Genomic DNA, 24,735 nt, shown 5'->3' with positions numbered 1-24,735 from the left:
AAAACTGCCAGATACTGAATTAGGATGGTCACAAGAAATGGACGTGATGTACTATTCTCTTATTCTATCTAGGGATTATTACAAGAAAACTAAGTTTATGGGAAAAATTGGGGATAAGGAGGTTCAGAGAATTCTCAAACTGTCCAAAATACTACCATTAAAAGAAACTCCAAAAAATAATGACTTTTGCCATCAAAATTCTGTTATTCCAACATATATAACAGGGAGATTAGTGACATTCAATCAGCCATGAAGGCCTCAACATTCCCATACATTTACCAATCTTTTCAACAGAGAAAGGGAAAAAAGCAAGATAATGAAAACTCTAGAACCCTCATATATGCATATAAATATGTTGAAAGGACCACCTGTGTATACACAAATAATTTTTTTTTTAAAAATGCACTTTATTCAGATGAGGAATTGTGCTTACTGAAGAAATCTCAACTTACCTCCTTGTTCATCCAACATAACCAAAGTCCTGATACCAGCATCTTTACTCTACATTCCAATAATGGTAGCAAAGTTGAAAAAGAGTTAAAGAGAGAAAAGAGAGAAAGAGAAATCAGTAAGGGGACAATTAGCCCTAGAAATGGAAAATGAAGAAGGACCAAAGGAAAAAGAGGGAGGAAATAGGGCAAGAGCACTAAGGGCTGGGGAGGGACTCAGAAGAAGGGGTCACCTGTGGACTTGCTCTATCAGTGAATCTTAGGGTAGATGAGGTAGATGTAGCTCAGTCTCCATGGGGGTAGGGCTGGGGATGGGGCTTGGCATGAAATTGGAATACACAACTTAATACTATACTGTGGTTTTATATTTGCAAAACAAAAATGCCTTACAGGTTCTGTAACACCAACCATAGAAAGCAAATCTTTCAAAATCTTCTAGACTAAATCTTCTCTGGCATGATACATCAGGAAGTTTCCCTCAGTGAATTGGGAAGGGATGCCCCACTGGAAAGTAAGAAACTTTGGGGGTGAGATTTTTAGGTTTATCAAAATAGATGACTGCTTCACAAAGGTTGAGAAATACAGCCCCAAACAGAACTCACCCTCCCATTTTCTCTCTGTGGGGAAAAGTTATGTGAGATTTAGAAAACCAATGGACAGATGAGAAATAAAGGCTCTTTATTCTGAAATCTAAAATTCTGCACAATAATAGAATGTGAGAAAATAATTCATCCACAAGCTTTACTGCATTTCTTTTGTGCAGAAATCTGGAAAAGGCACTCCTCTCTCACTCCACATGATCTAAACAAACCAAACACCACCTGAACTATTTGGTGGAGGGGAGTGGGACTTGGCGGGTAGGGGAAAAGGAACACAGATATTTGTACAGCTCAACCTTAAAAATCATCATTGCTGGGAATTCAAACTGTTAAGGAAAGACTTTTCATTTTATAGGGTGATTGTTAATAAGTATAAAATGGCATTGATAACCGTTTGGATTAATTGGTTTTTCAGGGGATGCTCATGGTGGCCCCTAGAATAAACTCAAAAGGAAGACATCTCTCATGGCCCCATTTATTTTCCACTGACTTATTTTATTTATTTTTTAAGATTTTATTTATTTATTTGACAGAGAGAGACACAGCGAGAGAGGGGACACAGGCAGGGGGTTGGGAGAGGGAGAAGCAGGCTTCCCTCGGAGCAAGGAGCCCAATGTGGGGCTCGATCCCAGGACCCCGGAATCATGACCTGAGCTGAAGGCACACGCTTCATGACTGAGCCACCCAGGTGCCCCTCCACTGACTTATTTTAAACTAAGAAAGAAAGAGAGAGATATTAGTGGAGGTCAACAGAGGGTTTTGTTTTCTTTTGTTTTGTTTTTAAACAGTATTTTACCAATTCAATAGGGCTTCTAAAAAATAGAACACTGAAAATGTTTTCTGTGAGTTTTATAAACTCACCATTTCAGAGAATGTTCCAGACAGGAAAAACCAAGCTGCTTCTGAACACATTTTGATAGGATTTAGTTGTGAGGTTAGGAAGTAGTTTGGAGAGCTTGGGTTGACTTCCAGAGTCATCAACAGCACAAATTCTGGAGCCAGACTCTGCCCTGGGATCCTGGTGATTTCATTTCCTAGCTGTGGAGCCTCAGGTAAATGTCTTAATTACTCTGTGCCTCAGTTCCCTCATTTGTAAGACAGCGATAATAATAGTTAATACCTCATTGAGTTGTCATGGGAATTAAATGAATTAGTATGTGGCACATGGTAGAATGGTGCCTGGCCTAGAGTTCACAAGACATAAGTGTTTATAAAATAAATACCTTCAGAAAATGCATCTATAGCAGGATATTTGGCAAATGAAAACTATCGTCATTACCGACTACCATCAGAAGCTTCCAGACCACCACCTCCCAAACTTTAATGTGCATATGAAGCCCCTGCATAGGAAACATCTTGTTAAAACATGGATCCTGATTCAGTAAGATTGAGATAGAGCCTGAGATTTTGCATTCTGAATAAGCTCTACCATCTAATGATACTGCTGGTGCAAGAATACCGATGGAGCAGCAAGATTCCAGATCCCAGGACACATTTCAAAATCTTTTATTTCAGTGTGTTGTAAATGGACATTTGTCTGCACTGGCCTGTGTTTTAACCATTTCTGTGCCCAGACAGGAACAGAAACAGCTCCTTCACTTTCCAGAGTATGTATAAGTATAAAACGAGCTACAGAATGTAAAGACTTCTAACAGTTCAACTCTTTGGGAGGCTCTGGTTCCAAAAAGCAATTAAGATAAAGGATTTACTTTGTATAGAATATCAATCAGTTTAGAATGGGCTACTGTGTTTGTTTTCTCAGATCGTTTTCTCAAAGGAAAAAGGAAATATGGTAGGAGTTGCCTGATGGAAGGGAAGTTCTGTGCGTAGGAATTCACACTCTGGGATCAGGTAGACCTAGGTTTTAATTTAGTTTCATCTCTGCCATTTGTAGCTGGGTATTTCAAGCAAGTTACTTAATCACTGCATACTTCGATTTCCTCCTTGGTAAGATGGAGATCAGAATAATAGTAAAAGATGGCTACCTACAAGGGTTAAATTAGATTACATACGTTTGATGATGATAGCTCTGGGTAGAGTACCCAGCACATAGTAGATTCTCAATAAATGTTAGAACTTACATTTGACTCCACAGTTTTGCTGACAGTTTTTATCAAAATAACTGGATTGTTCTTTGGGGAAACTAGAAATGCAAGGGAGGAGAAGGGCAGGGATGAAGACAATATTTCAGGGAAAGCAGAATATTACTTTCTTTTCTTCTTAACAAGTATTATGTTTTAATAGCTAGGAGTGAGAGGAGGTGGTTCCATTTTTGTCTTAGCTCAATTGTTGGTTTCTGTTTGAGATTGCTGGGAAAACGGTCTACCTAAAAACCAGAGAGTTGGAGATATGAGGGATTTTTTTTTCATTTCTTTCTTTTTTCTTTTTATTTCTCTCTTTTTATTTTTCCTTTCTTGCAGATGAACCAAGACCATTTCTAGAACATTTTTAAGTCTTTCTTTTGTCATTCTGAGATGTTTTCCCCAAAGTCCAACACATCTGAGCTAAAACCAGGACTCTCCAGGCACTTTCTTAACTGCGAGAATTCCAAAAAACCCCACATCTACCTATATGAAAAGAACTACCCTGCTTCAGTTATCCAGGAGAAAGTCTGGCATAACAAAGACATGGCTTTAGAATGCTTATTTTCTTTTCATGCCAGGGTGTCTTGAAAGATAAGTTGGGATGAAAAGAAAAGATGCTTAAAATATCCATGCAGTGTTAAAGAGCCTCAGTAACTACCACTCCATGAAAGCTCTAGGTGGTGCTTCTGAACTGGCCTGCCCTTAAGCAGTGGGCCTTTCCTGGGGTGACCTTTCATAGCCCAAGGCATTCATGTGTAGACTTCATTTCTGGCATGCAGTGTCAACAGAATCAACTTTTTTGCCTGGAACCAAATATTCCCTTCTTGAAGAGACAGTCATGATTCTGTTACCAGAATTAATTACATACTCCAAAGGCAGGTAAGGCCTTGACTTTGGAGAGCTATTTTCATACCTGTTTTGCTGCATGATACCAATTTATATCTTCCCTCCCACCCCCAAAGGTAGGCCTTCCATACATGTTTCTTGACATGCAGCCATCAAAAGAGCCAGTTTGCAACTCTAGCCTGGGAACCAAGTGCTATATGATTTCTCATCTTTTTGCCTGTGTATGGTATCCAGCTTTTCTGAACTTTCCCAACTGACTTATGTATAACTTTACATTGTCCTTGAGATGCCAATAATGGTTTCTATTAAAAAGCAAGTTTCTATACCTGCCACTCTGTTACACCCTAATGTCTGTGAGGGCTGGCACAAAGTCCTATGTTGAACTGAGAGTGGGGTTGTCTGCCTCAGGGAGATTTCACAAGTTTAGTAACCTTTCCCATCTTTGAGACTGAATTTCAATAAAAATTCAGCTCAATTCAAATTATATAGCACTGATGCACTTCGGGATCCTGGGTAAGATCCTGGTATTTCAGTGCTCATATTTGCCAAGTTATTTCTGCCCTTGATGAATATTTAATGCTGATTCTCTTTAAAGAGAATTTCTTTTTTGATTGAAAAGCAGACTACCCTCTGAATAGCCAATGCCCTAGACATAAGGGGTATTTGACCATCAGTATAAAATAACCCAGGAGGAAGTAAGAGCAATCAATCTACGCTAATCATACCTTGCTCATAAGTTCCTAAGGATAGAAAATATAATAGCCTCCTCTCATTTATGAGAGGTAGGAACTAGCTTCCATCTGTTTCATCCCTTGTTCTAAGATGCAACCTCATGCTTGATCAAGAAATCCTTTAGGAGAAACAAAAATGTATGATTCAAGTATCCTGCTTTAATCAATAGAGCTTTTGAGACTTTCTCCCCGCCGGAGAATAAATTAGAGCAGACACTCCTTACTCAAGACTGGTCGACACTGCCTGCAATTTAAGAAGAGGCAAAAATGAAGTATTCATTGGCCCAAAGACTCCGATGGATGAGGGGCCAGTTCAAAGTGATGCATCCTGATGCATTTGCTCTACCACTTCCACCTCCTAAGCAGGGTTTCAACATTGCACAGGTGGAGAGATTGGTGATAGTTCTGGTATTTTAGAAATTTACTTCACATGTGCACAAACATAAATGAAAATGAAAAATGAGCCTGGAGGCTATGGCTGAAGGTCATAAAGATGTATAACATAATTATGTCAGCTGACATGTGGGTTCCCTTCAGGTCAACGTGAGAACTCATGTGGGAATGTTAAAAAGATTTGTTCCTTTTGCTTGTTCTCATGATGGGTTGAGGGAAAATAAGTCAACTCTGAAAGCCTTGCCAGCACACTTAGATTTAGAATACCTGCCTCCTTCTTGGTCCTCAAGTATTTCTGCATGAGTGGTGTTCCCAGGATAGAGCAAAGACAACATTTCTCTTCATTTAGAGAGGGAAAACTGCTCTGTGCTTCCAAGGTCTCCTTTGTTGGCCTGCCTTCTTGTGGGGGCCAATTTGTGCTACATTGCAGGCTCAAACGCTCATTTTTCATGATAACAGATTTCATTAAATGTACCTCCCACCCTTTCCCGGTGGCCTGGGAGCTCATGGTGTCCCCTTCTCCCCACTCCTCTTGTGGCAATTCACATTTAGCCAATATTTCATTTCTGGGTAAGAAGCTGAAGCTGCAGAAATAAAGGAAGATGTTGGCTTCTCTAGCGTGAGGCAGCCGAACTTCCTTTTAGCCTTATAACATTGATCTTTCTTTCCTTTCATGTCATTGCATAAGCAATTTATAGTAGTGCAAGGCAAGTAGGCTCATTTAATCATTCTGCTCAAGAACATGCAAGATCCTTAAAAATGATAACCACACATGAATTGATAAGCAGTTTCAAAGCATAGCTAAAACAGCATTTCACTGAATAAAAACTATTAGGCTTGTTTTATTCAGTAAAGATAAATACAGCCCATCCCATTCTTTTTCCACTTCATCTCTCCCAGTGGGCAAGTTCAATTAATCCACTTACTCTTCCTGGTTGACTGCTGCTCTCCCCAATTGGAATGAGCAAGGTTTATTGTAAATGCCCTTTTGATTCCATTATTGCTATCTGCCCTATTTTGCCCATATAAAAATAGTTTGGGATTCATTAACCATGCCTCGCAAATGGATGTTCAATCCAGAGTCAGGAATATAAAAGAGCTTCTGTATTTGCGTTACGGCCTTGAAATGCCTTTTATCAAAGAATTTTCCTATTACTTCATGAATTTTAGTGCCTGACTCTCAATATTACAATTTCTGAAAATGTTGTTTCTATGGGGTATGTATTTTTAAAAGTCATATGTGCGGCTAAGTCAAAACAGAATGTCAAGATTAGACGTGATTTAGAGGCATCAAAATCATTGCAAGTGAAGTTTTTATGTAGGTAATGCCTTTAGATTTGCTTAAAGTGATTCAGTCTTCTGTGATTTCTTAGGAACATTTACTTAGAAATACCATCCTTCTCTACTTCCCAGACTATAAAGGTAGCTAGGGCTGGGAGGGAGAGGGGATCCTTTGATGGCTACCTGACATCTCCCTCAGTAATGTGAATTCCAGATAGGCTACAATGGAATCAATGGAACCAATGGGATTGTGGCATAAGAAAAGGCAGTAGGGTCTAGGAAAAGAATATGCCAGCAAAAGGGATTAGTTTATCTTGAAATATGGCCACTCCTTACCTCTTCAACCAGTTGCAGCATACGACGGGTGCTTTCCAGTGACTGGGATTAAAAAAAAAAAAATTATGAGTGCAGGATCCAGAGGTCTTGGAAAATCCGAACTACTCTCTTCACTTGAGAAACACAAAGGGTTACTATCACACATTCTTTTAAGTTTGTAACTGAACACATTTTCAATCTCTTTCCTATCAGTCTTTCTACATAGTAAGATTCCCTAAAGCAATTACATTAAAGTTGATCTTCTAAAATCAAAACCATATGAAGCTGATCTTGATATCAAAGACAAAGTAATCTGGAAAAGATAATTTTGCATGTGCAGGATGCATGAAAAATTATCTCAAATACTCAGAGGATTAATTTGGCCTCCCTGGACTAGGAATATTGAATTTTAAGCACAAACATAATTTCTCATGAATTGAGATGAATCTAACATCAAGTTTCTTATAAAGCTCCGAGAAACACAATTGGAAGTTCTTATCAATACAAATTAAGCTGTCGCCTTAGGGTGAAAAAAAATCAAGCATGTTTGAAATAACTAGCCTGTAGGAGACAGCTATAATAATTATCTTCATCCTTAGATAAGACAAAGTGAGATGGAAGGTCTGAAGTCAGCACTGGTCCCTCGGGCACATCATTGTCACTTTTTTCTCAGTTCCTTTGTAACTAACTACTAGACTCCAGCAACCAGTGTGATTTCTCAAGGCTTTGCTTTTAAGTGACAAACTTATTTTGGACAAGATCCTGAAGGAGCGGGAAGAACGTTAACTTTCCTAGAAGAGGCTGCTTGTTGAAATACAATGGCTATAAGCAGTGGTATGTTGGTAAATGCTAAAATAGATGAATACGAATATGAAACAGATATGAATATACATATATGTATAGGTGTATTTAAGTTTATTATTTTCCTGATATAAGGGATGGAGAGCATAGAATTTACAGATAATAAAATACACAATGACCTTTATTATAAATTCTATGTAGCCAACTGAGTCTCACAGAAAGCTTTTGTTAAGTTTTACTGAACTCTTGTGTCCATTGCTAAGCATGCAAAGGACAAATGTAGTTCTGACATGAATGTTGGTTGATATTTTCATTTGCATTAATGAGTAAGAGGAAAGTGAAACAATGGAGAAATGTTGGGACTTCGCTAGTTTGTCAATGATGCAAGTGACTTCTTTGCTGAAAAGAATAAAAATTTTCAACTACTAGAAGATTTTCTCCATTTTTTTGTGTTAATTAAAGAGTAATGACTAGAGACATGCCCATTTTTAAGTTTAATCTATGTTATTAACATTTTCTCTACTTTCTTAAGTCTAGACAGTCAACAAAACAGTAAGTCAAACCCTGATTTGTAGTGTTTGCAGATTCCTGTGAAATAGCCTTAACCTGTCTGATTTTTAACTACAGCATAGCATCACTGAAGTTGAACTTGGGAAAATGTACAGTAACATGCTGTTACATGGTATTCCTACACTATAGATATAACACAAGTCAAGAACTTTGAGAGCATAGGTAATATGAAAATATAGGAAAAAAATTAAGAAGTGATGAATTTTGAGTATTTATTGCCTTTGATTTTTAATATAATCTACTTAATTATCAATTTATATAATTCAATTTAATTAATTAATTAATTATTTTTTTTATATAATTCAATTTTAATACCAGCTTGCAAGATTCTGGAAAATGTAACAATCAGCTCTCAGAATTAGGCCAGCTCCGGACACCCAAAGACATTGCTTTTCTTAGAGGATCTTGACTTCCCTAGATTTCTACTAATTGGGAGTTTAGGCTAAGACATTAGTTGTATGTAGGTTTATCAACCCATTCTTGTCTGTAGAGGTGTCAGGTGTATAGAAAATCAAAGTCATACTCCTCCGTTTTTAAAACTGAGATGTTAGAAGACCTTTTCCACCTGAACCTGAATAAGACAAACTAGTCAGCTACCCAAATTTTGCTCCTTTTTCATGTCCCATCCCTCACCTCATCAGCCAGCTGGTCAGCCCTTCGCTGCATCTCCTCCAGCTCATTGCGCATGTCTGCGTCTTCAGCCATGGTAGTGGTGGGGGTGGGGTGGCTGGGTGCTTGGGCTAGAGGTCAGTGAAGGCTTTGGACACAGAACCTGGAAAAAGCAGATTTGAACATGTGAGAGTTTATGTAAGTGCATGTAGTATGTGCAAATAGGAGATCTAAATAGCCCACACTCTGTCTCCATGACTCAGTCATCTTCTGAAGACAGAAGCCATACTCAGACAGGGTTCAATAGAATTTTGCTGTTTCTCCAAAAGGTGCATTATGAATGCATACTTGCCAGCTTTATAATGGAGACACATACCTGTCTATCTATGAAGCATTTTTAAGACACAAACCACCAAGAGTTTGGAATGATGGTGTGGAGGGATGTGGTTCTGAGTTAGTATACTTTTAACCTCACATTTATTTTCCATTTTTATTTTATTTTTAAGAGCTTTATTGAGGTATGATTGACATATAATAAATATTTGAAGTGTATAGTTTGAAAAGTTTTGACATAGGTACACACACAGGAAACCATGACCACAATTAGGAAAACATATCCATGACCCCCAAAGTTTTTTCCATGCTCTTTGTAATCCTACACACGCATTCATCCCATCTCATCTTACCCCTGTGCTGAGACAACTGCTTATCTGCTTTCTGTTACTATAAATTAGTTTGCATTTCCTAGAATTTTATATACATGGATGATACAGTATGTACTATCTGTTGTCTCTTTTTTACTTAGTATAATGATTTTGAGATTTATTATGTTGTAGCATGTATTAATAGTTTGTTCATTTTTGATGTTGAGTAGTATTCCACTGCATTTAGAAGCATTTGGAATGTAGGAGCTAAGGGCAGGCCACCTCAAGATGTGCCACTTTGGCATGCAGATTATTTCGAGCTGAAAAGAATCAAGGCCCAAGAGACTCAGGAAGAAAATTTGACCTTCCCTCTAACTGCCTACAAGAGTTTAGATAGAGGACCTCCTGCAGGAAAGGAGAAATCACCATAGATAACTACAGTATAACAAGAAGTAGGGGTGGTAAACACAGAAGGATTTAGCAAGGTTTGATTATTACAATTACTTCCTATGTCCCACTGTTTCTGTATGGCCCAGCAAACATTTGTTTACCAAACATTTACTCTTTTTTTATCTTCCTGTGAATTTTTTCCTTTCCTTTGAAGTTCCAGACTCCTACCTTCTTCTCCTTAGTTCAGAATGACATATATACCTCATTTTGCCTGACTGCCTTTGGAACTCATATCTATGTGGATTCCCCATACATATATAATTAAATTTGATTTTCTCCTGTTAATCTGTCTTATGTCAGTTTAATTCTTAGACCAACTAAAAGAATCTTGAAGGATAGAGGTAAATTTTTCCTCCCCAGCAAGGAGCTAAAGGCAGAAAATCTTTAGTCTCCTTCAGTTGTTATCAGAGGTTGTCAAGAAGGCTTATGTGAGCATGCACAGTTATTTTTCCAAAAAGGGATGGATCCTTGTCCCTGAAATGTGATTGGCTCTTTCTTGGTAACACTCTTGAAATCCCATATGATGCAAATTACAAGTAGCCAGACTGAGCTCCCTCCAGAGCCAACCAGCCCTGTCCCCCTCTTCCTTTTTCCTTTCTTTCTTTCTCCTGTCTTCTCTTCTCTCCTCAAATATTTATTGAGTATTTGTAAGATGCCAGGACAGTGTTAGGCACTAAGGCTATAGTGATGAATGAGACAGATAAATTCATTGCTGTCGCAGAGCAACAGCCTAATGAGGAAGATGGAAGTAAAATAAGGAAATTAAATTATTCAGTGTGAAATGAATTATTTGGGGTCATACCATAGCTGCCCATGGGGCACAGCAGGCCTCCCTGAGGAAGTCACGTCCCCAGGAAAGGCTATCAGAGGTAATGGGATAAAGAGCCCAAGGAAGGGTTTGAGATGATAAATATTTGATATGCTAAAACCTTCTCTGTGAATAGCACAACTGTAGAAGGCATGGGCTCTTGCTTTGTGGCTGAGATGGTCAAGTGTGCACTGGAATTTTTCCTCCCTCTTCCATGGTAGAGCAGGGTCTTAGGGAAATGGCTGCCCAGTTGGGAATTAATTTCCAGTTCCCACTGCAAGGAGGTGGTGCATGTGGCTAGAGATGGCTTATGGGTTACAGTGGAAATGATGTGCATCCCTGCCAGGCTAAGGCATTCCTTCTATGTCCTCTCTTTCCCTCTCTGCCAAAAAAAACAGGGCCCTAGAGGATGGCCAGGCTATGAGACAGCAAGAACTTGGGCCCCTGGCATCCCTACATGGAGGCAAGTTGACAGTTAACCACAAAGACCTGAACCTTCATATGAAATGACAGCACACTTCAACTGTACTACACTACTGAAAATGTGAACATTTTGTTTTGTTTTAGCAGTGGGTGTTACAATAACAGAAACAGGCCTAAAGAAACTTAAAATGGAATAAAAATATTGCATAGGAACACAATTTCCCAACCAAAAAACATATCAGTGTTTGTTCTATTGAAAATTGAAGATGGGAAAGGAACTTAGATTTAGGGCTTTGGAGTAATACCATGTTTAATTATTATTCTTTTTTTTTCTTAAGACTTTCTTTATTTGAGAGAGAGAGCACGAAAGACAGCATGAGCAGGGGAGAGGAGCAGAGGGAGAGGGAGAAGCAGACTCCCCACTAAGCAGGGACCCCGACATGGGGCTCGATCCCAGGACCCTGGGATCATGACCTGAACTGAAGGTAGACGCTTAACTGACTGAGCCACCCGGATGTCCCAGTGTTTAATTATTATTCTAGTAATTATTGTTATTATTACTTGTATGAGAAGCATTTTTTTTTTTGCAAAAATAAAATGAAAACTCTCCATTAAAAAAAAATCAGGTTCGCAGAGGCAGGCCCTCAATGACATCTCCCAGGCCCGCTGCTATACTGCTTTCCCAACAGCTAAGGTTGAACTCCTCTGGGAGTTTAGCATGTATTATTAGACTCTTCCACATGTATTACTTTTGTGAAGTAACTCAGAACTATTCAGGGTTCCTCAGTAGGAGGAGTCCTAAAGTGAATCTTCTTTGGAGATAATAGATTTCACAGTTCTTTTTTTTTTTTTTAAAGATTTCATTTATTTATTTGAGACAGAGAGAATGAGAGACAGAGAGCATGAGAGGGAGGAGGGTCAGAGGGAGAAGCAGACTCCCCGCTGAGCAGGGAGCCCGATGCGGGACTCGATCCCGGGACTCCAGGATCATGACCTGAGCCGAAGGCAGTCGCTTAACCAACTGAGCCACCCAGGCGCCCCTCACAGTTCTTTTATACCCAGTGGTTCTTGGGAAAAGGGACAAATGGGGAATCACAGTAAAAAAGAAGGAAAAAAGCTTCAGAACTACATTCTACTTACCAGTATTTTTAAAAAAGGTAGTAAGCTTATGTTAGGCTAGTTCTATGTGCACCATTTAAAATGTTGACAGAGCATCATACCATGAGCCTGCTGATTAAAAAGATTTATTTATTTGAGAAAGAGAGAGAGAGAGGGAGAGAGCATGAATCGGGGGAGAGGGAGAGAGACAATCTCAAGCAGACTTCCCACTGAGTGCGGAGTCCGACACAGGGCTCAATCCCACAACCCTGAGATCATGATGTGAGCCAAAATTAAGAGTTGGATGCTTAACCAACTGAGCCACCCAGGCATCCTGAGCCTGCTAAGTTTTGAACACCGATTCTGGCCACCATAATATGTACTCATGATATAGAGCTTTATATGCTTTGTGTTTCACTTAAATACATGTTTCCACTTTGTAAATTAGGGATCTAGCAAACAGAAACTGGAAGGAATTTATACTAAGCCACTTCTAAACCTTGAAATAGGCAGAAACAAAATTCCTGTGTTCTTCTGGGTTGCTGGGATCTACCCTCCAGAATAAAATGGTGCATCCATGGAAATGTGGAACAGATCATGAGCCCTAGCTTAGTGGAGTGGACAAGAGCTTGCATAGATGGTTGACTCGGGCACTCAGTTGCTGGCTGACTCTGGGCAAGTTTATCACTGTCTCTGAGCTTCAGTTTTTTTCAACAAGGCACATAATACCAGTCTCATAGGCTTTCTGAGGGGGAATATATTATAGAAAGTTCTGATCAACCTTGTTTGTAACGATGTGGGGGCTTCATATTCGGAAAGACTTGCTCATTCAGGATAAGCCTGTACCCTTTGCTAAGAGGGGAACAAATCCAGTATTTGTTAATTAGCTTTCCTTTCTAACAGCTGGGCAGGAGGCACATTGCTGTGGTGCTGAGCACCCGCAGAAGACTGAAACCAGGGAAACCAGCAGAGTGTCCCAGCCTGCAATCTCGAAGTAGCACCTCTCACAGGATTGCCACTTGGAGACAAATAAGAGCATCTTCTCTCCCTGTTATTTATCTTTGTATTTTGCTGCTGGGTTCCTTGAGGGAACATCTTCCTTCACTCTAAGTAAGCAACTGACCTTTCCTCCTAATAGGTTAGTTTATTAGAAGGCAGGTCCTCTGTTTTCCAACCTAGAGTATTATTGCTAGTTCTCTCTTCCAGGTCTATTTGCTGATGGTGCTCTCTCTCTTGCTCTCTCCTAGTCTCTCTGTCTCTGTCTCTGTCTCTGTCTCTCTCTCTCTCTCTCTCTCACACACACACACACACAGTCTCATCGATTTCCTTAGTAATCTCCTCCCAAAGTTGCTATTTTCAGCACCTGAAAAACAGCTGTAGGGCCCCCTGGCTTCAAGCTGACGGCAGCTGACGAGGATCTGGCTGATGGGCAGTTGGTGTGAGGGCAGAGAAGCCATGTGATGGATATCTTTGTTTTCATCACTTCCATGGGCTCCCCAGGAGCTCCCACACCTTAGTGTGCTCTAAAATGTGGGGGATGTCTGATTTGGGAGGGGGGCCGATGCATCTAACAGATCTCAAATGCACAGCATTTCCAAGCTGAAAGAGCAGTGTCCACTCTCCTAAAAAGATTAGAGGGAAAGTAGGCATGGGGCATGCCTCTGGATCCTCTGTTGGGATAGGTAATGCTAGTGTTTGATAAATTCTCCCCCCAAACCCCAAACCCAAGCATACTAACCTTCTAAGAGATAGCACCTGAAGAGGCATACTGATGTTGATGAGCAGCAATTTGACCAGCTAAAAGGATGGTCATAGTGAAATGGCATTTATAAATTATCCAGGGGGCATAGCACATTCACTCATATTAGCACATTGAACCTCCATCCTATGTGTCGCTCGAGCTAGTGGTATGGTCCCGGCCAGCAAAGCCTGCTCAGTTAAGTGAAGAAATTAGGGAGCAGAGCCACTCCAAACTATTCCCTGGGGCTCTGCTGTAAGATAATCTCCCATTCTATTAAGGGTCCAATAGTATCCTATTAATTATCTCAAATCGCCAGTGTTTAGTAAATGATCTGGCCCCTAGTAGGTGTTCAATTCATGTTAATTGATTTGTTGAGTGAATGAATGCACTGATCTTCCCCCCACCCCACCCCGCCCAACAGGTGGCATTTAATGTTCCCAAGCCAGCAGTTTTCCAGGTGTGGTCTAGGGCAGTGCTTCTAAAACTTCAGCGGGCATCAGAATCACTAGAAACCTGGTTAAAACAGACTGCTAGTTCCCACGCTCAGAGATTCTGAGTCAGCTGGTCCGAGATGGGGTCCCAGACTCTGCATTTCCAACAAGCCCCAGGCGATGCTTCTGCCATTGGCCCACAGACAGCACTTCTGCATAGCTCTCATATCTGGAACCGTGTCTCCTGGAGTGTTAGTAAGTGCCACCGGGTGGGCAGGGAGTGGGGAGGTTCTGCAGTCACCCAGACTGCGGGGAGACTGTAGGCTCAACCAGGGGCTTCAGGGAATTATGGCCAAATCCAGTTCACTGCCTATTTTTGCACTGGCGGTATGAAAAGGATGATTTTATATTTTAAATGGTTAAAAAAGACTCAAAGAAGAAGCATAACTTATACATGTAAAAAGAGTATGAAATTCAAGTTCCAGGGTCTATAAACACAGTTTTATAGACATACCCCATGACCATTGGCTTCCCTGTTGTCAATGATCCTTTCAGGCTACAAAGGCAGAGTTGGGTGGTTGCAAGAGACCACTTGACTCTCAATGCTGAAAATATTTACTCTCTGGTCCTATACAAAAAACATGTGCTGATCCCTGGGTTAAATCAAGTTAAACAAAAACCTTTAAAGCATTCCTTTTCATTTTTTCATACCCACAAAGCATTGTACATTTCCCGTAGAAAGACACATTGTCTATATCTGTCTGAAGAAGCCCTTTCTCATGTAATAGGTTTGTTTCCTGGACCATTTTTAAAATTTTTTATTTCTTTCTTTATTTTTTAAAGATTTATTTATTTATTTGAGAGACAGAGAGACAAAGAGAGTTTGCAGGGGCAGAGGGAGAGGGACAGAGAGTTCTAAGCAGACTCTGCACCAAGCACGGAGCCCAATGCAGGGTTCGATCCCATGATCCTGAGATCATGACCTGAGCCAAAACCAAGAGTCGGACACTTAACCAACTGTGCCACCAGGTGCCCCTGATTTTTTAATTTGACATGTAATATGAATTTGCTTTTGATTGACGATTTCTATAGAGTTTTAGGACTACAAATCAGATTTAATCCGTGTAATTCATCACAAGGTCGTGGGATGCCTGCACAGCCCTCACAGAGATTCCTAATTTCCATGACCAGCTACAGGCCAAGGTTCCCAGCCCCAGCAGCAGCACTGGACTGCATTAGAGACAGAAACATCTGAGAAGCTGTTGCTGTCACTGTACATGGTACAAAGTAGGCAGGGTGCCGCTATTCCTTGATGTCAAGTATAATTTGCAAAGCTCTTCATTTTCTAATGTGGCACACAAGTCTATCTGAGACTCACATCAGACACGGGGCAAGTACAATACAGAGACATCCCTTACTTCCTTGTCTAGGGGCTTACTTATTTTCATTCATTAGGCTAAGACTATTCTCTCCATGCAGAGTCTGGACTCAAATATGGGGTTAGGATCCAGAAGGAGAGGTGAGCATGGAAATAAGGGATGTGTGTTTTTAACAGAAAAGATCAACAGAGACATGGATAGCTATTATTCTGGGGACACTCGTCATTAGCCTAAGCACCATAGGGCAGGAACATCTTGGAAAAGATGTAAGGAGAGTGTGCCCTGAGCTAACATCTATTTCTCTTCATGCTTTATCTTTTAATTAATAAAACAAATCAACAAACCCACATACATCAACATCTATTGGTTGAAATATCACAGAGCTGAAATCTACAACTTGGTGTCTTCTCACACTGCTGATCATTTGAACAAAGCCTCTTCGGGGTAATCACTCTCTCCTCCTGCAGAACCTGCCTGCTTTCTGGTGAAAATATACTTTAAAATTCAACAAAAGTTTATCGAAGACTCACTGTATTCAACCAAGCCCAAAGAAGAACAAAGGGACTTTATAAACCAAGTTGGACAACTCTCCTTAATTATTAATAAAATCGCACTAACACGTACTGAGGGCTTACTCTTTGCTGGGCCCTGTTTTAAGTGCTTTTCATATAATAACTTACATGAACCTTCAGTGCCATATGGTGTGAATACTATTACTATCCCCACTTTGTAGATTAGAAAACACGTTTAGAGGTAACTCTCTATTAACCACACAGCTAAATTTCAGATCAGGAACCTGGGTCATTTTTAAAAGCATAATTTCAAAGCATATTTATTCTCAAAGCACACTGTGTGGCTATTCTTGTTTTTTAATCAAAAACTGAAAACTATTATTTTTAGTTTCATTTACATACTGGAAAATAACATAGAGTGGCTTGACAGGTGCATCTCGGGATGCCCCAGCTTTGGATATCATTTATCATCTCTACCAATGCTTTTAACCTCCAGTTCTTTCCCCCCCTGTTTTTTGCTTATTTTAATTCTCTTTTCCTTCTAGGATGTGACTGTGTTCTCTTTATAACTTCTTGAATTGACAAGAGATTCATTTATTTCACATTTTTCTTGTTTTTGGTACAGCATACTTATTGCTGTAAAATTGTCCTCTATGTGTTATTGTGGCTCTATCCTAAAAATTTGGGAATATAGTATAGCCTTTGTTATTTATTTCTAAATAGCATTAAATTTCAGTTTTAATTTCCTTTATTCTCATTCTTCTGTTTTGAGTTTAATTTCAAATAACTCAAGAGTTATTTGAAAGTATGGTTTTAAAATTTAAATGATAGAAAAAAACTAAATAATAGAGGTTTTTTGCTTGTCATTTCTAATTTTATTTTCATCATGGTCAGTGAGGGTGGCCCATATGATTTGGTTTTTGAAATTAGGTGAGATTTCCTTTGTATCCCAATGCGTGGTCAATTTCTGGTAATGTTTGATTTGTGTCTAAAAAGAAAGTCTAGGGGAGCCTGGGTGGCTCAGTCTGTTAAGTGTCTGATCACAGTTCCTGGGACAGAGCCCCATGTCAGACTCCCTGCTCAGTGGGGAGTCTGCTTCTCCCTCTCCTTCTAACCTCTGCTGCACCCCCTGCTTGTGCTTGCTTGCTTTCTCTCTCTGTAAAAATAAATGGATAAAATCTTTAAAAAAATAAATAAAATAAATAAAAAGAAAGTCTATTCTATCTCTGACTCTCTCTTGCTACCTATCTACATCAAATCAAGCTGAAAAGGCAGATCTGTTATTCAAATGCCCCGAAATCTTCAGTCAACTTGACCTATTGATTTCCATGTATCCAAGTCCCTGGCAGTACTGTAGCTTTATCAATTTCTTCTTACATTTCAGCCCATTTCTTGCTTTTTATGTTTTGCAGCTGCATTGTCACATAATAGCCCCATGATCGCTACTTCCTCATAATAAATTGTAGCTTTTATGGATATTAAGTAATAGAATTGCACCCATATACCCCATTTCACTATGTGATTGATTGATTGATTGATTGAAGTATAGTTGACACATAATGTTACATTAGTTTCAGGTGTACAACATAGTAATTTGGCAAGTCTGTAAGTTATACCATGCTCACCACAAGTGTAGCTACCATCTGCACGGCATTATAATAATACCATTGACTATACTCCCTATGCTGTACCTTTCATCCCCATGACTTATTCATTCCATGATGGGAAACCTGCCTCTCATATTCCCCTCCACTATGCTATTTATGCTGCACAACTTTGGTCAAACTCAAGGGTCAGGAATAAACGTCTGAGCCTTATTCCTTTCATCTTCTAAAACAAACCCAAACAACAGCAATAACAAACCAGTATCACCCATCTCAGATGTGGGAGCTCTCATTCGGCTCATGACTCAGAATCAAACAGTGGAGCAGTCACACTGGGTTTTTGTCCTCACTCTCGAGAAGGAGCTGGTACTGGATATGTTCGGAAACAGGATCTCTTTCCTCAACTACAATGATATGAGGATGTGATCAAGGATGGGCCTACTGCCATTACTGTTACTGGATGGAATTTCTCCTTGAAGATAATGCAACCATAAGACCCAAAGTGCCCATTCTAAGGGATTAGTGAAGTGCAGTTACTGCTGCTGAGACAAGTCCCCAAGATGCCTCAAGTGCATCAGGAGCATTATTTACTCTCAATAATCAGAATTTGACCCAGGTTCAAAGCAGCCTTTCTCAAATAAGAAAAATCAGCTGCATTTATTCCAACATTCTATGTCATTATAACTCTCATAATAATCATCATCATTTACTGAGAACTTGCTATGTGCTAGGAACTTTATATAAAGCTAGGGGGGTTATATAGGAACCCCCAAACCTTTGCTATTCCAACTGTGGTCCCCAGACCAGCAGCATGTGCTTCATCTGGGAGCTTGTTAGAAATGCAGAATCGTAGGGGCACCTGGGTGACTCAGTTGGTTAAGTGTCTGCCTTCAGCTCAGGTCATGATCCTGGGGTCCTGGGATTGAGCCCCGCATCGGGCTCCCTGCTCAGTGGGGAGTCTGCTTCTCCTTCTCCCTCTGCCCCTGCCCCACTCCCCACTTGCGCGCTCTCTCTCAAATAAATAAATAAAATTAAAAAAAAAGAAATGCAGAATCCTAGCCTCCACCCCAGACCTCCTGAATGAGATCACCTACTGAACAAGGTCATCAAGCATCAGAAGTTTGAGAAGTGCTGCCCCAAACCATGTTATCTCCATATGAAGCAAGAAAAGATGAAGTACAAGTTGACTCAATAACCAGCCAAGATCAGAAGGTCAGTGGGAGAGGCTGAGAGTCCCCACTGGGCGAGCCAGACTCTGGGCCTGTCTGCACTTCCGCTACTGCACCAAATGCCATGATCCACTTTGCCCCATTCTACACGACCTGCAGACTTTTAGCAGCATTTGCTTCCCAGTAGATGGAAAGCTCCATGGGCCATGGGTTCCATGTCCCACGACAGTGTCCTGTACTGGAAGGATGGACACACTGGCTAATTTCCATGAGACAGTCTTTCATTCAGAGAACAAAGGGAAGATGCTTATCAGAAAAAGCACACGGAGACTTTCCTTCTCCAAATAACAAAGTCCGGGAAGGCTAAGACTCGTTTAAGATGATTAGAGCTGGATAGTTCTGATAAACGCTTCCTCTGGAAATGATAATAATTAAATTACGTGTCTTAATGCCAAACTAAGGATCAGAGCAAATCGTAATTTTTAGCAAGGTAGCAAGGTTCTGTTTGTATTTCTGTTGTTAAAAATGGCCAGTTCTTAAATCTGCTATGTTTGTGGTTGTATAAGTTCTTCAAAGTGTGGACTGGACTTGGCTCCCTGTTCTTCTACATTGGATATTCTTGTGCAGGAAATTCAACTTCCTCCTCTCTTCATAGTGGGCACTACTGGTTTTAACAAATTGCTTAGCTGAATTAAAAAAATATATCTTTCTTTTTTTTAAAGATTTTATTTATTTATTTGACAGAGAGGGTGAGGGAGAGAACAAGTGCGTACAAGCAGGGGGAGCAGCAGAGGGAGAGGGAGAAGCAGGCTCTCCGCTGAACAGGGAGCCCGACGTGGGGCTCAAATCCAGGACCCAGGGATCATGACCTGAGCCGAAGGCAGACACTTAACCGACTGAGCCACCAGGTGCCCCCAAAATATATCTTTCAAATATGAAGAAGAAGTGGTTCATGAATAAATGGATTTACCACCTTCATTCCATTTTATGCCCATGATCTGGCTCACTGATAAGTCACAGTGCTCACGACAGCACTTCTTCATAGCATGGTCTAAGGTTTCCTTGCATCTAAACCTTTTTGGTTGCTTGTAAAAATGCAGACTGCCAGTCATACCACCTACGGAAGGAGACTGATGAAGGTGGGGCTAGAATTTGCATTTTCTACCACAACAGGTCCTTCTTATGCCCCTAGAATGGGAGGATTCATGTATAGCTTCCCGTAGCACTGAAGGGCTTTGCAAGTATCCAATGGGAAACTCTGATGATCCTATGATAAAACCATCTAGAAATGCAAATATGTGGCTATTGTGATCTGAGAAAAGGCAGCCTCCTTTTCTCCCCACCAAGTTCTTCTCAATATTTGATGGCACAGAATGGGCTAGGTTAAACACTATGAATGCATTCTTTACAGGAAAATTTGCCTTAAGAACCATCTTATGTGAAAAGATCTTTCACCCAGTTCACAGATATGTCACTGTTTCCCCAGTCTCTCTGGGGGAAGCCACTGACGACCGTTACAGCCCAGTGCCTTTCAAGCTCGGCTTCCTTATTTTCCAAACCATTGCACTCCACCCCATTCCTACATGGGATTCCGTGTCTGTACATCTAGACAGATAAATACAGTCCTGATCTGGTTTCTTTTTAAAAGAAAAGTCTGACTTCCCTGATGAGCCCCTTCTGTGGACTATGCTGGGCATAATGACAGTATGGCAGATAGGTGGCTTCAGTCTGGTTTTTGTTTTTTAGGGTCCTGGTCTGGGACCCTAAAGCAGCTGGCTTCCATGCAGCCAGCTTTTGGCATCTCTTAATTGCAAAAGGACTGCCAGCCACAACCAACACTGATTATGCCTAAATCTCTCATTTTCAAAAGTGCCAATGTTTCCTTTGTTTTGCAAATGCAACCAAATGGGTATTTAGCATTGAGGTTTGTATTATGCCACAGTTCCTGATTGTTTACTTGGGAGCCAAGCACAGAGGACTCACTGACCGGGAGAGAGGGATGGACAGAATGGGACTTCATCTCATTTACCCTGATCCTAGTCAAAGCAAACCATAGAAATCGGTTCAGCCATTTAACCAATGTTTATTGAGCGCTAGCCACATTCAGCATGCAGCTGGAGTGGAATGGCCACCTCTAAGGGTTGGCTCCAGGAGCCCCAGCTAGAAGCCTTTTGCTTCCAGGTCTCTTCCTTCATCTTGCCTAGGAGGAAACTGATGAAGATGTTTGTATTCCAAGGAACCTGGCTGGTTCCTGGGAGAACAGTGATATCTATGCAGGACTAAACAGATAAAATCCAAGACCAAGCACAAAGACCTTCATTCTAATCAAAACAAACCATCTCTGTGCCTGCAGGACCAAATCAACAGCTGTTAGCTGCTGAATGTTCCTGTTCAGACAGTCCTGCCTTCAGTAATGGATGTTGGTGCTCTTTTCAGCCCCCTGGGATCTCCCTCACTTGTTCCATATGGGCATCCCCTAGTTTTGGCATATTTCACTCCTGACTCCCTCCTGGGACCCTTTTTGTAAGACCCCCCCTAAGGATCCTTCACCTGATCCACTGAGAGCTGTAAGTGCCTGGGTCTCGCCAGGGCAAGCCCATAGCTGGTGACCCACGGGCACAGCAGAACAGAAGCTCAGCTGTTTTTGCCTTAAGGTGAGATATGAGGTAAAATGGACCATCCAAAGGTCTCTTGCGGTCCTGCCACATCTAAAAGCTCTCCTGCACTTACTCCACTCCCTGCTTCCTCTCCATCTTGCTGTCCTGCTTCCTCCTCTCCTTTCTTGTTTTTCCTGGTGGCACTTCCTTAATTAATCGTTGCACACACATCCTTGTCTAAGGGTCTGCTTCTGAGGAACCCAGCCTAAGACAACTTCCATCAGCTTGGGAGTTATATTTCATGAAGTATGGATGATTGTAGACCAGGTACTGAAAGGAATGAACACATCATTGCATCAAGAAAGGGGCAGGGGCAGCGGGAGAACAGAAACTGCCTGTATTCCCAGCCATGCCAAAATATGGTAAGTCCCGGCTAGACTTACTTGGATGTGAAGACTCCACAACCAAAACATCACAGAGTGGCTAGAACTTGAGGGTTACTGGAGCATCATCATCACAGGAGGAAGGAAAGCTTGGAGAGGTAGAGTAGTTTGTTGGCGGTCACATCATCATCATCTGGAACCCAAATCTTTTAACTCCCAATCTAGGGCTCATCTTAGGGTACCACTGAAACCTCAAACTTCAGAAAACTTGGAAGGGGGATGCCTGGGTGGCTCAGTCGGTTAAGTGTCTGCCTTCAGCTCAGATCATGATCCCAGCATCCTGGGATAGAGTCCCGCATTGGGCTCCTTGCTTAGCAAGGAGCCTGCTTCTCCCTCTGCCCACCTCTCCCCCTGCTTGTGTGCTCTCTCTCTCTCTGTCTGACAAATAAATAAATAAAATCTTAAGAAAAAAAAAAACTTGGAAGGAAGGGACTAGTCTTGTCTGGGCTCATTGAAGGTCTTCAGAACGTATAAAAATACTACAACTATTTCCCATGTGACCTGTGCTCTTTTCCTCCTGTTAAGTTGAGGCAATTGCTCTTTTTATCTGCCATCATATCATCTTTCTACAACAAAACCAAAACTGTAGTTTCTTCTAGCTTAGATCTCTTCTAGCGGTACTGATCTTGGTACAGAATGTTTTCTCTACTGAATTAAAAGGAGACATATGAGCTATATGGGGTTTCTCAAAGAATCAGTAGTATTTGTGTTGCTAAACTAACTGAATGTTGGCATTTTCCTTCTGGAGACATAAACAGCTTGACAGAAGAATGATGTTGATTACCATGATCTGTTTTCCTAGGAAAGGTACTCATGGTGAAGATACCCAAAGCCAGGTCCTCCACATCCTAGACCTGTTAACCCATGTGAATAATTTGCTCAAAACCCTAGGCCTCCTGTGTTTTCTTCACAATTAAAGCATAAATGCACACCAGATTATTAACTTAATCCTTTTTAAAAATTGGTTTTAATGGACTCATGTTTCAAACTTAACCTTATTCTAAGTAATAATACCTATACAACCAGAAGTTTTAATTGTGTTATGTTTTCCAAATAAACACTGAAAATAGATACACAACTATTCAAATTTTGAAAAACAAACTTTATCAGACCTTTTGGAAACCATCGTGTGTGTGTGTGTGTGTGTGTGTGTGTGTGTGAGAGAGAGAGAGAGAGAGAGAGAGATACTTGGGAGTTTATTGCTTTACAAATGTGGGGAAGGGCCATCCACCAATATTCTTGCCTACATTTGCACATGTGTGACCTACATAGAGAGAACAAAGATAGGCAAAAGAATCTTGGCAAACAGGGGCTCTGAGTTTGAGCAAAATCTAAGGTGTGGTGGCCAGGGCATAGTAGTGGAACATAGTAGTGTGTGTGTGTGTGTGTGTGTGTGTGTAGTTGGTCTGGATCTATGCTATTGGCTTAAAGTTTAAATTTGGCCCTTTATTCTCTTTTGATTAAGCATTCTCTTGCTCACTGGCTCTCCCACCTGGAAAGCTTGGTAAAGCTGAGATTGCTGATGTAGTAAATGATTCCATAATGGTGTCTGATAATTTGCCCTTCTATGAAATTCTCAGGTGGTACCACTGTGAAAGTACAGGGAACACACTTTAAGAACCATTGCTCTTACCTGATCTGACTGTAAGGTCACCTGAATCCTGTTACTAGAATATCCTTGAATCCCCCTGGATAAGCCTTTTATGCAAGGTGCTTACTGGAGTGCCCAAAAGAAAGCTGGGGCATTGTGTTGGTAGAACAGGTTGTCCAACTAGGATTGTGTCTTCCTTCTAATAATATGCGCATGGAGGGAAGAATTCATCCCGAGGCTTGTTTTCCTTGAACATAATACCTAGTCTCAAAGTCATGGGAGAGGAGACCTACAAATGTCACCTACTCTACCTACTAAAGGCTGCAGATATCTATTAAGTAACTACTGACAAATGCCAAATTGGCAGAGATCAATTTACTGCAGACTCTAAGGAACAAAAAACATCAGCACTGGGAAAAAGTTACAGGAGAATAGAGTTTGTTTCAATAAAGAATACTGAAGAGATCTGTCCAAAGTCTAGTTTGGAAGGCTTCAATGAAGTGAATTCCTGCTTCTTGGAAATATGCGAGGAAAGCTTAGTGGCCAATGGTGGTGAAGATTCAGTTAAGAGAAGGGACACTGGATTCCCTTGCAAACCTGAGGTCACTGGCTCTATGAAAGAAGTTAAGGTGTAGTTATGGTGTTGATGCCACAAGCCTGGATCCCCACATAAGAGTGGGTTCTTTGGGGCACCTGGGTGGCTTAGTTGGTTAAGCGACTGCCTTCGGCTCAAGTCATGATCCTGGGGTCCTGGGATCGAGTCCTGCATTGGCCTCCCCCTGCTCTGCGGGGAGCCTGCTTCTCCCTCTGCCTCTGCCTGCCACTCCCTCTGTTTGTGTGCGCTCTCTCTCTCTCTCTCTGTCAAATAAATAAATAAATAAAATATTTAAAAAAAAAAGGAGTGGGTTCTTTGTAGCCAGGGGAATTGGGATTTGCTGATTAGTCAGAGCAAAATCCTTTAACATGACTCTCAGTAACTACTTCTTCCATAGGCAGTCACGGATGTGAGAACTTAGATGGACCTAATTCTACCCTCTTGATCCTTTTGGGAAAGGTTTGCCATGCAGGAAAGGACACCATCTGCTTCTCGGTATTAAAGGATCCACTGTGGTTGTAAACAACGAAGACAATCTCTAAGGGGACAAATTCCAGGGTGGGGCTGGCTCA

At 40.9% G+C, this 24,735-nt stretch overlaps 1 protein-coding gene across 5 annotated transcripts in view; it reads right to left on the bottom strand.

Moving 5' to 3' along the window:
• The window catches only part of LOC115937930 (synaptosomal-associated protein 25), an 82,823-nt gene that overhangs the window by 20,120 nt on the left and 37,968 nt on the right, over window positions 1-24,735 (bottom strand). For all 5 annotated transcript variants that reach the window (XM_081833226.1, XM_081833223.1, XM_081833225.1 and 2 more), the window contains 3 exons: window positions 8,703-8,841; window positions 6,720-6,761; window positions 453-501 (listed from right to left, as the gene is read on the bottom strand). In XM_081833226.1, the coding sequence (XP_081689352.1) occupies window positions 453-501; window positions 6,720-6,761; window positions 8,703-8,774 (163 nt within the window). In that variant the 5' untranslated portion in view covers window positions 8,775-8,841. The remainder of the gene's footprint in view (window positions 1-452; window positions 502-6,719; window positions 6,762-8,702; window positions 8,842-24,735) is intronic.

The sequence above is a fragment of the Leptonychotes weddellii genome, chromosome 10 (genome assembly GCF_054177405.1).
Source record: "Leptonychotes weddellii isolate Sample4059 chromosome 10, ASM5417740v2, whole genome shotgun sequence".
NCBI lineage: Eukaryota > Metazoa > Chordata > Mammalia > Carnivora > Phocidae > Leptonychotes > Leptonychotes weddellii.
This window is presented reverse-complemented; position numbering and strand designations above follow the sequence as displayed.